The sequence below is a fragment of the Triticum aestivum genome, chromosome 5B, assembly GCF_018294505.1.
Source record: "Triticum aestivum cultivar Chinese Spring chromosome 5B, IWGSC CS RefSeq v2.1, whole genome shotgun sequence".
Classification (NCBI taxonomy): Eukaryota; Viridiplantae; Streptophyta; class Magnoliopsida; order Poales; family Poaceae; genus Triticum; species Triticum aestivum.
Genome location: NC_057807.1, coordinates 642042080 through 642059791, shown reverse-complemented (window position 1 = coordinate 642059791; position 17712 = coordinate 642042080). Strand labels below are relative to the sequence as shown.

General features: G+C 48.0%; 2 protein-coding genes and 1 long non-coding RNA gene across 6 annotated transcripts; all 3 read right to left on the bottom strand.

Moving 5' to 3' along the window:
* Positions 1 to 312: 312 nt before the first annotated feature.
* LOC123113855 (F-box protein At5g49610) lies at positions 313 to 3146 on the bottom strand. Of its 4 annotated transcripts, XM_044535173.1 has the most exons (5): positions 2937 to 3146; positions 2788 to 2847; positions 2609 to 2710; positions 2200 to 2501; positions 313 to 1650 (listed from the first exon to the last, which is right to left on the bottom strand). In XM_044535173.1, exon 5 carries the CDS (start codon positions 1594 to 1596, stop codon positions 451 to 453), a length of 1146 nt encoding a protein of 381 aa, XP_044391108.1. In that variant the 5' UTR covers positions 1597 to 1650; positions 2200 to 2501; positions 2609 to 2710; positions 2788 to 2847; positions 2937 to 3146; the 3' UTR covers positions 313 to 450. The 4 variants fall into 4 exon arrangements, with proteins under 4 accessions (XP_044391108.1, XP_044391107.1, XP_044391106.1 ...); XM_044535172.1 differs by having other exon boundaries at positions 313 to 2501; XM_044535171.1 differs by lacking the exon at positions 2200 to 2501.
* Positions 3147 to 5812: 2666 nt separating this feature from the next.
* LOC123113854 (uncharacterized) lies at positions 5813 to 8231 on the bottom strand. Its single transcript, XM_044535170.1, has 3 exons — positions 7689 to 8231; positions 6715 to 7215; positions 5813 to 6617 (listed from the first exon to the last, which is right to left on the bottom strand). The coding sequence occupies exons 1-3, from the start codon at positions 8026 to 8028 to the stop codon at positions 6094 to 6096; spliced, it is 1365 nt and encodes a 454-aa protein (XP_044391105.1). The 5' UTR covers positions 8029 to 8231; the 3' UTR covers positions 5813 to 6093.
* Positions 8232 to 10488: 2257 nt separating this feature from the next.
* Positions 10489 to 15919, bottom strand: LOC123113853 (uncharacterized). Its single transcript, XR_006456255.1, has 10 exons — positions 15663 to 15919; positions 15148 to 15242; positions 14680 to 14762; positions 14086 to 14217; positions 13222 to 13505; positions 12500 to 12607; positions 12245 to 12312; positions 11417 to 11478; positions 11252 to 11333; positions 10489 to 10858 (listed from the first exon to the last, which is right to left on the bottom strand). It is a non-coding gene; the product is annotated as an uncharacterized lncRNA (long non-coding RNA).
* Between the last annotated feature and the right edge of the window lie 1793 nt (positions 15920 to 17712).

Sequence of the window (17712 nt, the reverse complement as noted above, 5' to 3'; positions counted from 1 at the left end):
TGGATGTACCTGACGAACTCGTCGGCAATGAACCCTAGCTGCTGAAACCTCCACATGGTCTTGGTGAGGCGGATCCTACTCGACTTTGCTATGGCTGAAACATTAGCTCTTAGTAAATCAATGTAATATATGAGCGCTAGCTGCTATGCCAAGAGACTGAAGCATGGCAAGATTACGTGAGTTCTCCCAGCCATTGTATAGAAATCTCAGAGTCTCACACATCCTTGTATAGAAAGCTTCATAACACCAACAGACATGGGAATATGCTATGCAGCTTCCCTAAATTAGGCTTGTACAAGCAAGACCAGAGTCGACAAGAGAAATGACAAGTGCAAATTAGATGAACATGATACATAACGAAGCCAACAATCCGCTACATGCATAACAACCGTTGGTACAGCTAGTGCACAAAAGATAACTAGAGATTAAAGCATTCATAGGGTAAATATTCTAACATTTGTCTTGAGCTCCTTGAAGCACACAAGCTGGAAACTTGCCATAGTACGGCACGTAGAGTCGACTTCGATATAGGTCAGCGAACCTTGGAATGTTTAGAATCTGCGAGCCCTTTCCAGTACTGATGCTATATGAGATGATCTTATTATCAGCAATTGTGTCAGCAAGGAAAACTAGCTCTCTCTCCAAGTCAAATGCCAGGATTTCATAATCAAAGTACCATAATCCTTCATTATTAGTATGGAGCATTATGTCCCTCCCAAATACGTTGTTCATATTTAGACGATGCTTCACCACCCACCTATCAGATCCTTCAAAACTCCAAATTCGAATGATGCAACCATCCAATTCTTGTTGTGCGTAGCATAAGACCCCAGACGACTGGCAAAGACAGCCATCAAAGCAATAAAACCTCTGTTCTGGTCCATTCGGAAATCCAGGCAGCTGAAGGATCCTATGATTGAGCAACTGTGTGCATGTGTCAGGTGCATCGAGTGCCAGAAGGTAATGCCCCCATAAGTGATCCACATACAACACCCCTTTTAAGAAGAGTGAATCACCACCAAGTATATCTGAAGTTTCCCATAGACAATTAGACCATGTCGAATCCTCAGAGAAAAATACCTTAACGTCGGTGTCATATCCACCATTTGGAGTCGTCTCAAATTGGAAGACATAGAAGTGTTGAGACCATAATGGATCAAAACACAACTTGAGATCAGCATAAGAGACGGCTGGTCCAGGTTCAGTATTTGGAAGTGCCATCCACTCTTGAGTTGCTGGATTGCACACAATGGCGTCGGAAATTTCTTTAGAGCCTGTACCACCATGATAACACAGAAGCAGGCCATTGCTGCAACCCTTAAGCTCCAAGGGATGCTCATAGCATGGCACAAAGCTAAGTGTTGTGTCAATATCCCTGTCACCTGAGGGAAGGCCCACGAGATGGATGGCATTGCCATGCTCATTTTTTTGGTACAGGAGACCGGAGGGAGTTCCTGGGAGCTTCTTGCGGTAGTGCGGATCAGATGAGAAGGCAAGCCAAGACTTGCAGACACATCTGAAACGGCAAAAGGACTTCAGCGGCAGCCGAGACAGGATCTCCACCACCAGGTCATCAGGTAGTATGGTTGTGGCCATCTCCTACCGATATTCAATATCTCCTTTGAGCTTATCTAGCAGATGAACTTATATCTACGTCAAAAAAGAAGAAAATAGATGATATAAAACTGAGAAACTTAGTGTTTGTGCAGAACTGCAAGAAGTAGTGATACCCATTATTTAACGATTGAACAGAGCTGAGCGAATTAATGGATTGAAGCTGAGACCGGCACTTGATAAATGGTAACCGTCGACTCCATGCTCGAAATATGGATGTCAAATGAACTGAAATATTATCCAATACTCACACTAAAAACCATGATTTTTTTTTTGTTGGTCTCCTTCTAACAATGCTTTTGCAGTTTACACAAGAATTTGCAAATGAGAAAAGTTGTGAAGCATATTTCAGTATGGGCTTATGACCTATGCTGAGTGGGGCCACACAGATTCACCGTCGCATGGGGATACTTCTCTGTAATTAAGTAATTATATGCAAAGTTGCAGATAATAAAATCACTATAAGTTTTTCCAATTTCGCCATCCATTTCACAACAAGTAAGCAATAATAATAATATAATACACGCGTTGCTACAATACGTGTTGAAACAAAATGTGATATGGTAAAAAGGGAACGGAATGCACCTTCAGGATATATGATCCTATGTACCTATTAGACACCGTGAAAAGCGGAGACAAGTGCTAACTTGTGAGATAAGCCAGGGTAAATCAAGAATATCACCGTATCCATCCTTGGTGCGACTGACAAGTGCTAGTAACATTTTTGTGTTGATCCCGATCGATGCTTGAATTAGTAAACAAGCGGCCCTTGAAACATATGTGACAATGACACGGTTGTGTATATGAAAGAACAGATTTGGCATGGATACTGCTATCAAGTTATGTGCAAACGATAAAATCACTATAAGTTTTTCCAATGATCGCATCTTCATCCATTTCACAAAAGGTCAACAATAATGAAAATATAATACACGTGTTAGTATAATGCGCCTTGAAATAAAATGTGATCTGATAAAAAGGGAACAGAATGTACCTTAAGGGACCTATCAGACGCCGTGAGAAGCTGAGACAGATGCTAACTCGTGAGATAATCCAGGGCAAATCAAGAATATCAGCGTGTCCATCCTTAGTGCGGCTGACCAACATAAACGAACTCATCAGACTTCCTTTCGCGGCGTGAAGAGGACAGGATGAGGGAAAAAGCGGACTCACAAGCTAGGGGGAGGGGAATCCAGGGTGGCGGAACGGACGGCGTTGAGATCCAGGTTGCATCTGCGGCAAGCTCAGATCAGAAACGGCACACGATGACAAACATGCGGCATAGGCATCGAGGAGAGGAAGAGGAAAGGGAGCTCACTCACCGCGTAATGGTTGCTTCCAGTCGTCGGCGAGTGCGGTCGGCCAGACTACGCAGGTGAGGCGGCGGGGCGGGGAGATCGATGCTGCAAGAAGCAGCGGTCGTGCCGGAGTCTCGCCGCGGCTCGCCGGAGAATGGGGATTCACCGCTAGTATTCCAGATTGGGAGAGGGTGGGATCATATTTGGGCTGAGGCTGCTCGCTAGGGCAAAGGAAAGAAGGGAGCCTCTTACTGGGCTGGGCCGTGTCCCTCGTTTTTATATTTGCCCATCGTGTTCGATTGTTTCTGCAGCTTCGGCGGCCAATCCTTCTCAATTCCTTCCCCATTTAATAAGTTGCTTTCTCTCAAGAGTGGGTTCGAGATGCTTTCAAAGCTCTCATTTGTTGCCAGGTGACTTGCTTTCTCCCGCTTCAAAATCGGGCACATGGCCAAATGGCCAAAGAAGCGCTTGGTGGACGAGCGCCCTAAGGCGCCGGTTACAGGGCATTTAAAATTTTATTTGATTTTAGAATCATTATTACAGGGCATTTTCATACATGATGCTCACACCACCTTCGTAACAGGCTAGCCCATACAGGGACATAGTACTACATTATGCGCTTCATTTATCACAGAAGGTTATGGGAAGCTTCTAGAATCTTCTGGCCGGTTTTCAGAATATTCTAGAAGCTTTCGGCAGGTTTTGTTTTTTTTTGTTTTTCTACATGTTTTTTGTTTTTTCCCTATTATTTGTATTTTTTTCACTTTTTCGTTTTATATTTCATGAATATTTCTTGAAATTTTGAGAACTTTTCAATTACATGATTTTTCATGAACTATTTTTCACTTCTCGGAATTTCCAAATTCATAAAAAAACGAATTTGTGATTTTTTTTGAATTAATGAACTTCTTTTGACTTCATGAACTTTTTAAATTTGGGAAATTTTCCTGATTTCGTGAACTTTATCGAATTCGCGGACTTTTCTCAACTTCACAAACTTTTTCCAAATTCACGGATGCGGAAAGCAGCCATCCAACGCTAGTCGCATACATTTTCACAACAACGTAAACCAACCGGATGAAATTTGTGCAAACACGGCCAGATTCCATATAAATATGACGGATTTCATATGAAAAAGCCGGATTTTCATATAAACATGAAGGATTTTGGTACATTTATATCAACCGTGTTAGTCCGGCTATAAAGGTACAATTAATACCTAATCTAAATTGCCGCCGATCCCTTTGTCTTCCTCATGTTCGGCAGCCCGATCACTGGACTGTCGGGAGCCCCGGAGGTATATGCTTCAGCGTAAAGGACAGCTCGCTTTCCCACCACTCATCAGAGTGGAACCCCCAACTGATGCTTCAGCGGGAGGGGAAGGCGGCGCCTCCGCTCCCATGAAGCCCATGTGGGACCGACGGAGGTCCTCGAAAGAGAAGAACCGGGCAAGACACCGGCTATGTACGCCGGTGTCGCCTAGGTAGTAGCCTTCATGGGACCCAAGCAGTGGCGGACTCCCGTGTTCTATTTCTCCTGATGATGGCGGTGGACGCGGAGGCGCCGGCCACCGACTAGTCGCTCTCCACGCACCCGGCTTCTACCTCTACCTGCATGGCGCTATCGCAGGCACGGGAGGCGCGGTCACATGCACGAGAGTCGCAGTCACACGCACGGGAGGCACGACCGAAGACACGGGAGGCTCGGTTGTCGACGGCAGCGATGACGCCGTGCCACCGTGCTCCCCCCCTCGTGCCGACGTGGAGCAACTCGCCAGTCCTCATTGAGTAGCCCTGGAGCGGCAAGTTGCTGAACAACGCGGCGGCTTGGGGCGACAACTTTCTCCGCTGGGTCAGGCACGGGAGGTGGAGCAGCGAGCTGCCTCGCTCGTATCCGGCGGGCTCGGCGGGCCACCTAGCCGGTTTGTATGTCGGAGAATTGCTCTTCGGAAGCCATCGAAAGAGTGGTGAAGGAGGAGATTGGGGGAGCGGCAGAGGGGCGTGGTTCTTGCCCGGCGTCTGGCATTGTTTAAATAGAAGGCAGATGGTAGGAGTTGGACCGGCGTTGCCTTTAATGTCAGCCCGCTCATGAATGGACGTGTGACCGGAGTAGGTTTCTCGGCTTTCACACGGGGTTAATGGAGGCGTATGAATGTGGCGAGGGGACATGTGCAGCCGGTGTGCAGCGGGCGGCGCCCTCAGGCGGCGCGCCGCTTCAAGAGATTGCGTCCGCCCTGAACCATCTTCAATGCAGAGCGGCGCGCTCTACAGCGGCACGAATGCAGGCAGCTGGCGTCGGGCGCGAGCGTGCGGGAGAGGATGGAGGTTTTTTTTAGTTGGCCAAGGTGGCCAGAAGCAGGCTTGGGAGCGGTCCGGACTTCCGCCCCTCCCCCCCCCCCCACACAACTTTTGCCTTCGATTTGCGTGAAAAACCGCGTCAGCTTTTGTCACTGGGTTGCGTGAGAAATTGATTCCGGTCCGCTCCACGGACAAATACAGGTCAGCATTGAATGTCTTTCACGGTTCGAACGGTTGCGGGAGGTTTACGTGTGCACCTTGAAGATGGCCTTACCGCTGCAGAATACGGAGACCCAACTGCATGATTCGTCGGTTACGATGCGTAGCGAAGCAGTCGCGTGGTTAGATTGGCCACAATGGGTAGTAACATGCACATGTTACTAGTCTATGTTACTACTTCTATAACGGGGAATAACATATGTGTGATAACATGCAACACTTCATTTATTAGGCTATGGACTCATTTTGACTGGATATGTGTAATGGTACTCATACAACTAGTAACTATCTATGTTACCACTTTCCTCATTTTTTCATTTATTGCTTGCCACAACATCTATTTTATCTAGATATGTGTAATGTTACTACCTATGTTACTTTCACTGTGGATAGTCTAGTGAACATTGGATGCGTCGTCATTACAAAATCATCTCAATACTAGTAGAAAGCCTACGCAAATCCCAAACAAATTGAAGACAAGTTGAGGTTCAGGCGCAGCACAGGCAAGTCATCGCCAGTTCCACCACGCTAGTACACGATTAGAGAGAGGTCCAGCAATGTCACAAATTACGTACCGACTACGTACTACATAGACGAGACGACGATACCGAATCAACGCGACAGGATTGATCTGATCTGAGCTTCTGGTCTATTCCGATGGATGACTAGAGCTTGAGCGGCAGGATCTTGACCTGGTCCAGCACGGGGCCGCAGAGCGAGACGCCGTCGGTGACCTTTGTGTGGTAGTAGGAGCTGTAGAAGGTGACCCTGGTCCGGACTCCGGCGGCCACGAACCTGAGGCTCGCCGCCTTGAACCTGCCCTTGCCCGTGGACTCGAACGGCACCTTCTGCGTGACGTTGGCGGCGAAGGCCTCCACGAGCATGGAGCCGTGGCAGCCGTTCTTGGCGTCGCCGACGACGTAGGAGAGGTTGTAGGCGCGGTTGGGCACGGTGCGGATGACCTGCGCGATGGCGCTCTCCCTCCCCGCCACCAGCTCCACCGCGTACTGCCCCGCCGGCACCGAGAAGTGGGCCGCGTCGATGTACCGCACCGCCTTGAGCGACTCGATGATCCAGCCCGGCAGCGGCGACGTCACGTCCTTCTGCTTCGGCGGCAGCAGCACGCCCACGCTGGAGTTCTTGAACACCTGCGGCCCGATCTCGAAACCGTCGTTCTTGATCAGGTTATCTGCAGCGACACCAATCTCATCGTCAACCTCAAGCAACGCATGACCAGACCAGAGCATTTCGTGGAGGCGAAACGAACCAAGTCGGACGGATCTGACCTTTGGTGGGGTAGGGCGTGGGGAGCTCCTTGATGGCGACGGCGTCGATGAGCGGGCCGCACGCGGCGGCCTCCTGCACGCCGGGGTTGCTGAAGGTGACCTGCGCGACGGGGGAGGAGGCGCGGAAGCCCCAGGCCCAGGTGTCGGCGGTGTCGGCGCTGTAGAGGGTGCGGACGGCGACGTCGGCGGGGGCCGAGAGCGAGGGGGACACGGCTATGCGCAGGGCCTCGTCCTGCGCGCAGGTGCGGGTGGCGGCGAAGGTGAGCGCGTAGAGCGAGCCGGGGCGCACGGAGACGTTCTGCGACGCCGACGCGTGGCTGCCGAGGCGAAGCGCGTGCACGCCGTGCGGCACCGCGAAGAACATGCCGCCCGGCTGCGGCCCCGCCGAGACGTACTCGACGTGGCCCCGCAGCGTCCACCCCGGCAGCGAGTGCCGCCCCACGATAAGGGTCTTGTTCACCTTCCTCGGCGCATTCTCGAAGTTGCCGTTGATCAGCAGACCTGCGTGACCAGAATAAAATTACTAGTGGCACTTCTTTTCGGGCGTGCACTAGACCATAAGATAGCCTGAAACGAAATGTCCCCGAGGTGTCCCTGCATTTTGCTGCTTCCCAGATAAAGAAAAAACATGGCCAACTTTTGTCCCTGATCTTGCAATGGATCTACACAATCTGGGGAAGAATCTAAAAATGCCAACCCTCGTATGCAAACCGGATGATGCAGTACTACATTCTCCTACGGCTTGCAATAAGTATCTGTTCTAATCTTGCAAGAATGCAGCACAGAAGGGACAAAGACAAAAATGGAGCGGCAGTAACCCAGTCCATTATCTTATTTTCTTCTCAGTAAACGTTGTAGCAGTGTTGTACCGAAGGTGCATTTGCAAGAAGAACAGATCCAGCGAGATGGGTGGCAAGAAAGGCAAACTGAGAGAGAAAATGGTGAGGGGAGAGCGGTGCAAGGAGTGCCATTACCTTCAGCGTCCTGAGCTTGAGGAGATGCATGGGCCGGGGCAGGTGCGGTGACGGGGGCAGGAGCACGGGCAGGGGCCGGAGGGGGAGCGGTGACGGCGAGCGTGGCGACGGCGGAGGAGGCGGAGACGGAGAGCAGCGCCAGCAGCAGGGCACCCCATGGGAGCTCCATTGCGAGCTTAGCTGAAAGAGATGAGTTCTCACTTTTTCTTTCGCTTTCGCTTCTTGCAGTGCAGGGTTGCAGGGGAAGAGGACTGCCCTTGGCTTTTGTGGAAGAGATTGCGAGGAAGCTGCACAGAGAACCTCGATACTCTTGGAAATTGCAGATCCACCCCGAATGCATAAACGTCGTCAGAATGCAATGAATTGTTGCTTATAATTCAGTTAACCAATAATCATTCTACACGTTCAGGGATGGAACAGAACAATAGAAGGAGAACTGCTGCTGGAGTTCGGTCGAATGTACACGCACTTGTCCGGAGTTCGGTCGAATGTACACGCACTTGTCCAAAAAACCTTGGAAAGAAGGGTGAGTTTTAGAATCTTAACACGTACTCCCTCCGTCCGGATTTATTAGGCTTCTCAGCATCACAAGCATGTCCCCTTTTATAAGGCCCGGCGTTGGAAAGGTGCATGCATGCAACCATTTCATTGGTTGTATTGAAAGCTATTGTTGTTGGTGCCATGGCTGAAAAATTAATACACTTCATGTGTGCTTTTTCATTGGCTGCATGCATGTGAGAGAGTGCATTGGGAGTGGAATGAAAGAATTAATGTGAGCAAATTACTATGTGTCTTGGTCTAAGAGAAGTTGTCTTTAGGCCTAATAAATCCGGACGGAGGGAGTACTACGATGGCAACAACGTGATGAACCACGACTTTCATTGACTATAATTTGACCGTCTCTGCTGAGGCGCAGGAATCAGAATGAATGTACTGCCCCCGCACTAATGATTCCCGCTTCTTTTTTTACTAGTTTCCCGCGCATTGCTTGCCTCTGCCGTGTGTGTACTGCAGACGACAGGCGGCACCATCCTACTGCTCAGCACTGTCCTTGGAATTAAAATCTCCGGCGTAAATGGCCGAAATCAACCATAGGAGCAACCAGCTGCAGCAGGACACGACTATAGAGCTCAACAGTACCAGCTGCCAGCTGCCAGCTCAACAGTACACACGGTGAGTAATTTGACTGTAGCATATAGTAGTAGTAATTTTCTTCAGAGGACACTTGTGTTTGACAGGGCAGTTCTGTCATGTTAAACTTGCAAGTTAAACTGGTGTACTAGTACTAGGTTGCAAAATGATAGAGTAAGAGGGTGCTTGGATACGTTTTAGTCCCATGACTAAAAGTAGTGAGACTAAAACTTGTTAGCCTCACTCATGCTTGGATACAAATACTAAATAGACTAAAATCGAGTTAATGAGCATTTATTATCCTCCAAATCCTCCAATCCAAAACTCGCATGTGTTAAAGGAAAGGAGTTAAATAAGGAGAGAGAGGACTAATTCACATTTTAGTAGGGTTTTCCTGACTAAATTTTTTTAGTCTCAAGACTAGTTCTAGCCTCTCTTTAGTCATTGGTGATTGGAACTTTAGCCTCTAAAAAAGACTAGTTTTAATCAGACTAAAAATAGTCTCTTGGATCCAAACATGCTCTAAGATGTGGTGGGTCGATTGAAACTGCACTTACATGGCGGTTTGGCGCCACCAGCACGTCGAGCCCATGCATCGCACGCTCTGGTGCCCGATGCTGCTAACCGCCGACCCGATCCGGTCATCATGCGCGAGATTACGGGTGAGCTCGCCCGCCGGCAGCCACGGGCGGCGACGTCAAACGCATCGAGTGATGAGGTGACGACGAGGAGCTACTACTCGAGTGGCACCGCGTATACAGTACAGTGGCACGCGGCGCATTGGATGCTCTGCGTCCGGCCGGGTCTCGAGGGGAGGCGGGGCACGGCATGCAGTGAGTGGAGCCGGCCGGGCATCGGGAAGATGGAAAGGACGACGGCCATGTCTCTCTCCCTCTCTCTCCTCCATGATATCGGGCTCTGCACGCTCTGCGCTGACGCTGCATGCAGCATTGCAGCGGGTGGGCAGGAGCACGCGGGCCGTGATGGCGCCCTGCTCGCCTGCCCCTCTCCACGACCGTCATTGGTTGGCTGGCACCCGTTCCCCGGGAGCCCATCCCCCCTCCCGTCTCTACTCGTTCCACCCGACGGACGGTCGCCAGCACGCTAGCCTCCAACAGTACACGTTAGACTGCGTCTCGGGGTGGCTAGGCGCGGCGTGCACCGTACACGAGAGTTGGCCTCCGCATGTTGGTTGCTCTGCTCGGTGCAGCTCGAGCAGAGGAGCCACGGTTAACCTGCCCTCCGTGTAGATTGTTAGCATACTGTATTTGTACATTGTAATTGTACCGTAGACAGGAGTGCGTGTGTGCAGTTTTCCCTGTAAGCACACGCGCACACCTCTCCTGATCATGGCCACCCCACGACCTCGATCGTGGCTGAGTGCCCTTCTATGTAATCTACTCCCTCCGTTCCAAAATAGATGACTCAACTTTATACTAAAGCTAGTACAAAGTTGAGTCATCTATTTTGGAACGGAGGGAGTATTAGATAGGAAATGCGGCCTGCCGCACCCACCTGGTTTCATTTTAGCTAACCCGGCAGAAAGATAAAATACCGTATGACGAAGCAAAGAAGAACATATACTTCCCAAAATCTGAACTTGATTGAATCATATTCAGCCAAGTAAATCAGAATATATGTTACACATGATACAAAGGTACAAAGCGGATACAACAATTTATATATGCATATGAAGCTATGACATGTACGCACAGCGACTCGACATCATCGATACAACAGTTCATACACCCAAATACATGCTGGATATGTTCTCCGTACACCAGTAAAAGGATAGCACATATAGCTTGGTCCGCTAATTTTGATCTGTTCTCATTCACTATGCCAGCCAAAAGAGAGTACTCAGCGTACACAAAGTTCCTATCGATTTTGACCTAATCAGATACCTGCAAAGAAACACACCTCAGGGCGCAGCTGGTAGCAGGTGGCATCCATTTCCCATAATCGTACACACTTTCACCAATTTTCCACCCAGGATCCTGTCTTCCTCCTCGGGATACTTCTTCCAGTCTTTGAAAAATCTGCACCACAATCAAAGATCATGTGTTTTATGGCAGCTCACGTTATGACAACTATTAAAGATTCAATACAACTTAGTCTTATATGCTAACCACAATATTTGCTTGCCCTTGGACAGTACAACAGAATAAAATAGGAGGTGCAAATCCAGAACAATGTATGTTGGGTGACAGGGCATAATAATAACAAATCCATTGAGAACAAAGGACCAACTCAAGCTAGCATCTGTTGATATGCCCCTACAGCCGAGCCATCATTTCTTTGCACGGTCATGACCAAAATGATAAGGTCATGCATAGCCAATCCTCAAATGCACGTAAGAGGAATGTTGAGCATATGGGTTAACTAACTAACGAATATGAGGATCACACAAAACACATCAAAAGTATGATTACTTTAAGAGATACCCAGTCTAGAGCCTAGGCTTCCTGTTCGGAGGGCAAAGCTTCTTTTCCCGTCAGTGTCTCATCTTGTCCACTTTAAGAGAAAAACAGTGAAATAAGCAGACACGACAAAGATAGATATTGTTATAAACTTATGGGGAAAGCAAAAGTACATACCTTGAAATACCATCGATCTCATCTGCTAAGGTAGAAGAATATCCACCCAGCATTGTACTCTTCTAGAAGAACAAAGCAAAAAGGCACATTAAATCAGCATTCAAATAATGGTCTTTGCTCAAATGAGATATGCAAAAGACCTCAACATTATTAACCCATGGCGGACCCCACATGGCCCCGTTTTAACTAACCCCGGCAATAGATAATATATATGTATTACTCAATATATCTCATAATGGAAATGTCGAGAGGCAGCAAGGAGATGAAATAATATAACACTTTTTCATATCTTGCATAATTCCAAGAGCACGTATAGCCTTCTCAAAGAAGAAAACAAAATGGGTAAGAAAACATCTAGCCAATAAGTAGATACAGATGTATAGTAAAGGAAAAAACATTCAGCATCTCAATAGAGGAAAAAATAGCACAGGTGCATCAGAAAAGCCACAGTTCAAAGAAATATATATATGTATAAAAGCAAAATCATGCAAGACAACTCAAGAACTTTTAGCAAACCTACAACTGCAAGAAAATTCAGAAGGGTATGTTAATAATAAAGGAAGGGCACATTTTAGGATCTAAATAGCGACATTAGTGTTGTACCCGACGATAGCTAGTTGTGTGCAAATGAAACAATATCGACAGACGCGGCATTTAACAAAAAAAATGTAGGTAGAGCAATACAAAATAAACATTAATACAAATTGACAGGCACAAGCATAATCAGAAAATATCTACCAAGAGCATACCGAATGCATGACTGTTATTGTTTCATTCATAGGTCCAGCCATGACTATTTCAAGTTCTCTATGGGCAACACAAACTCACCAGGAAATGATCATCACCAGGCATCTATGGGCAAACATCACCTTGTTTGCTTTGTGCTCAACTACTTTCTGAAATAGAAATATAGAAGTTTCAGCAGCAAGCAGCCAAGTAAAGTGACACATTAGTAAGGCTGCTATTTATATCCCATCATAGCAAATCAATCTAAGATACAGTTCCAACTTCCAAATGCAATAGTGAGCCATGGGGAGCAGGATTTAAAAACCATGACACCGCATAGGTTATATGAGTGCACACCTTAATCTTGATTCTGAGCTCTGGTTAACCAAAAAGCAAAAGAATTAAAATCAAACATGAGAAGTTGAGAACAGGAAACCCATGTGTCTCAGATCGTCCTGGACCTCTCTGCACATGACACACGAAATTAAATTGTTAAGTTGTATAGCAGAAAAAAAATTCAGAACCAAATGACACAGGCTAGGAAGGCAAATTAAAGAGGCTGCACATGATTAATAAGAGGAAGGGTTGATTCTATTTTTTCCAAGGTGGATACAGAGAGAGATCCTTTATTCCAACTGTTCATCCAAGTATTGGACCGTCTGAGCAAACACGTATCACATCCTATCCTCTTATGAGCATGTCCCGAGACATCTTGTGGGCTGCTAAAAGGATCACATATATGAAGTACCAGAGAGCTCTGTTCTTTGATAATCTCTCATTATTATCTCATTAAAACTTTGTGGGCATTAATTAGTCATATATATTAGTAGTGACAAAATAGCTATGCACCTTTATGTCCTCTGCTCCTCTACCTATAGAGTTCACGGTCACCATATAAAAAACAATGAAACAAAGAATAATAAAGTACATCAGCAGACATTTGATCAATATGTTCAGCTAGCCTTCTACCTCAATCATCACATCAAATCTCTTTATTTGGGTCAAGAGGAGAAAAAACTATCAAACAGGGGATAATAAAAATGGATTCACCATGAAAGAGTAAAGAAGAGAGTTGGTACCTACTCATACGCAAGCGTCAATTCTGGTGTTTCCAACTTTAATGATAGGCTAATCAAAACGAGAGGCCAAGCAGTCCTGGATAATCATTTTGAAAAGTCTAATTAGACAATGTTAAGTGCAAGAGAGGCAAGGTGACTAATTTTGCTTGCTGCTTGTAGAAGACAACATCCTTAACATAACCACCATCTAAGCACTCCGCAAATGAAAGGCCATCAGTGATACAGGCTATCATTGTCAGCTTCACCATTTCGAAAAGATAACAAGACACAAGCAAAAGTGCCACCTGCAGAAAAAAGCAGAGGAGAGCTAGTAAATACTTCTAACATGTTCACTTCGGTATAGAGGATCCTACTTATCCAATGACCCATATATCTCAAATAGAACAGATTAATATATCTCAAGCAACAGTTAATGTCCAGTATGTTCTCCAAAGTTACAGAATATAACAGGTTCAGAGACTGTCAAGATCAAACAATGGTGAGGGGATTTTGTAGCCACATGGCAAAGCTAATAAAATTTCTTCTAATTTAAATCTCAGACATCTCAATGAAATAAATAATTTGATACATAACTGAAACTGAACTCTAACCTTTTGTTGTTTAGTTGTCTTCTAATGACTATCAACACAGGTATAACTAAAACTTCAAAAGCTTAATGTTAACCAGATTAGAACTTTCAAAGTATAAGACCATATTGAGCAAGACTAAGGTAAAAGCAAGAAAGATTAAAATTGATTACCACAATTACACAAAGAGACGTATTTTTCCTTTTTCAGGCAACCAAATCTAGCTCAATGTATGGTATGTATTTGTTATTAAATATTTAATCAGCAAAGTCTTGAGAGAGGGGGGGGGGGATCTTACCAGTTGAAGGGGCCACATGAGTGAGGGGTGAGGAGACGCTCAGAAGCAGCACCGCTAGCCAGCAGCAACTCAAAGGCCGAAGCCAATCAACTGGACTCCTGATGCTCACCCGCCCGCACTTGGTCCTTTTGCCTGTGACACTGTATAGCAGAAACACATAAAATTGATCACACAGAGCTTAGAGCAAGTTTCTTCTTGCAAAAATAATAGAGCATATTCCTAACACACATAACCGATGCTATTCATTCACACCTCTTTACACTTCCTTGTAAAGTCGTATGTGTATATGTGTTTCACTGTGTGGTTTGATACACTGAGACTTCACCTCCAATTCAAGCATAAGCATATGAAAAATGGTATAGTGAACCTGAGTTTGATTCTCTGAAGCTCGGAGCCTTAAATATTTTAATAAAGAGAACATAAAAAAACTCTACTGAGCAATCCTCTATGGAGATCATATTATCTTTCTGGAGGAAGTACAACGAAATGGATTGTGGAGGGATAACTTCAATATGCAAATAGTATCACTTTGAGGAAAAATTCTAGAATCCCTTTGAAACAATCACGTGAGTGTATTGTACGCGTATATCTTACCTTAGCAACAGGAGGAAGAGGCAATCATAACTCTCCTTCTTCCAACCTTCCTCTTCAGCTTGCCTCTTTTTGTAAGCACTACCCTGGTCATGGGGAGAAAAAAAGTAAGCATTTACTGTAATAACCTATGTAAATTCCTTCATTCCAAAGAACAAACAAATGTTATCTTCTTCATTTGCTCATAGAAACTAAGGAACGTGTTTAGAACCATTGGAAACAGAAGCAAATATATTTGAACTATATTCAGTTGAAAACAGGAGGACGGGTAGCTTCCACAATTTTCTAAAGCTAGCAACATAGAATAGGGTCAGCCACCGCTTGTATGTTACCGCTGAATAAATCTAAAAGTTTTTAATATAGAAGGTTCAAGCACCTTTTCACACATTAGTTTGGCCATATTTAACCAGTACTAATGCAAAGAGCATAGATATTGCGAACCAAATGGAACATGAGATCGCAAGACTGAACCTGCAACCGGACGGCGGCAAGGATGTCGGCGTCCACCCAACAAATCTCTCCATGAATCTTCTGCATCAGCGGCTCAACCACCAAGAACGACGCCTCTGCCAAGCCACACAAAAACATAACCAATGATAAAATCCTGAACAGTGAAGCTCAAAAAGAGCACATTGCAATTACATGTAAACAAAAAATAGATGGAGCTAATATCAATAATTATGCTACCTCATGGATTGTCCTAAATACTCCGTGTCAATAATTATGCTACTAACTGATTGGCAACTATTTCTTTTGCTGCATAGTTCAAAAAAAATGGCAGTACAAGCAGATCTTCAGTACTCCAATTTATTTCAGTTTTGACAGCTTATTTTCAATTTCAAAATGGAAAATACTCACAAGAGTACCCTGTACGAATAAACCTACAGATCAACATGTGTCAGGAAAACATAAATTAAACGGATAGAGGATGCAACAAGGGAGGGCGTGGTGAAGGAAGGGGGAGGAGGAAGGAGTGGTGGGGCTACCTGCCTATGGACCCGTCGGCGGCGCAGGGACTGGCAGCGGCAGGGATGGTGGCGTTGCTGCCGGCCAGCCCCATGGCCAGCGGGAAGTGGAGCCGCGTGTGGGGGCGAGGAAGGAGACAGAGAGGAGCCGCCAGAGTCCATCGGAGCCGCGCCGGCGACGAAGCAAGCAGCGGGAAAGAGGAACCCGCGTCTCCCTCCTCACCTGCTCTGCTCGGTTGCGCCATGGCCGACCTTGCGGGTGGCTCCTCGGTGATCTGGACGCGCCACCTGACCTGCCCGGCCACGGTGGCCCTCCCTGTCCTGGCTCGTGATGACGGGAGGATGAGAGGAGCGGGCGGGGGCGCTCCTCTTGCCGTGTGCAGGTGAGGACGACCGCGACGACACCGGGGAAGTGGACGGAGGCGGTCCGGCAGGCTGGGCAAAGTAGGCGGCGGCGACGGCGGGAGCTGCTAGGGTTCTGGGAGCAAAGAGGTGGGAGAGGGAGGTGGAGGCGAGGCGTGCCAGCCGGGATCTCGATCCAACTCCAGCCGGCCAGCCCTATCGTCGCCGGCGAGACCACCCCACCCCAGGGCGCCTACCTCCTCCTATCCTCCCTCCGCATCTTCTCTTCTGCAGGGACGCATCAATGGGGATCGAGAGATCGGGGAAACGAGCAGCCGGCCGCCGGAGGCGAGGCCCACCCCCACCATCGAAACCCTAGCGGGGGAAATCGATGGGGGTGACCGCATGAGGCGAGGAAAAGTAGATCGACGTGGTGAAGCTAGTAGAGCTCGTCCAGGAGCAGTTGTGTGTGTGTTGGGTGGCGCCAAAGCTCGCCGGAGCGGCCGGAATCGGCCGGCGACCGAGGCGGCGACAGTGGGGATCGAGAGAGTAGGCAGGAGGGGGGTGACGGGAGGAAGAGAGACGGGCTGCGAGTGCGGGAGAGAGGCGGCTAGGGTTTCTCCATGGGCGGCACGACAATTTATACGCTTGTATGCGAAATGACGGAAATGCCCTCGGCGGGGTAGGCTATTTACACGCGGTGGCACGACCGGGGCGCGTCGGTCCAGATCGGACGGTCTGCGAGCGCCGGGTTTCGATCCGGCGGCTGAAATCGATCCGGAGTGAGATCCAACAGCGGGAATTGCATGAAGGAAATGATCCGACGGCCAGAAAGCCCAAATCGCTGAGGAGCCTTGTGCATCCACTCATCTCTTATTTCTGGATATGTATGCCCAAGTGCAATAGAACACATGCGTTCAATCTCTCCTCCTGAAACATGGTATCAGATACTGACGAAACCAACCCCTTCGCACCTGATCTCCCTCCCTCTTCCGTTGCCATGGACGGCAATCCCGTCCCCTCTCCCACCTTTTTTGACGACGGCGACCGCGCAGCAGCTGGCCTTCTCCAGAACGCCCTCCTCCAGCCTCTTCGCGCCTTCCCCGCGCCCGTTCTCCAGACCATTGACATCCTTCATCATGTTCCCATCGTCCTCGATATCAATGCCGGCAACTATGCGCAGTGGCGGCACTTCTTCCACACCATCATCGGCATTTTCAGCGTCCGCGATCACCTCATCGCCCCTGCTGCCCCGGCCCGCCGTGACCCCGAGTGGGTGATGATTGAGCACTGCATCGTCCATTGGCTACGCCACCATCTCGCCGGAGCTGCTCGATGCTGTTATGCAGCCCGAGGACACCGCCGCCGTTTTTTGGGCGGCCATCGAGGCGATCTTCCACGACAACCAGCTGTCTCGCGCTGTGTACGTCGACGCCGAGTACCATGCCCTCGTCTAGGGCGATCTCACGATCATGCAGTACTGCACTCACCTGAAGGCGTTCGCCGATCAGCTCCAGGACCTCGGCCAGCCCGTCTCCGACACCCAGCAGCTCTTCAACATGATCCATGGGCTCGGACGCCAGTACCACGGTGCCATTCCGCACCTCACCTCGCGTGTGCCTATGCCCTCGTTTCTGCAGGCTCGCTCTTTCCTGCTGCTGGAGGAACACCGGGCGGAGCAGACGGCTCGTCTCCAGCACGCGCATGCCATGATGGCCGGGCGTGCTTC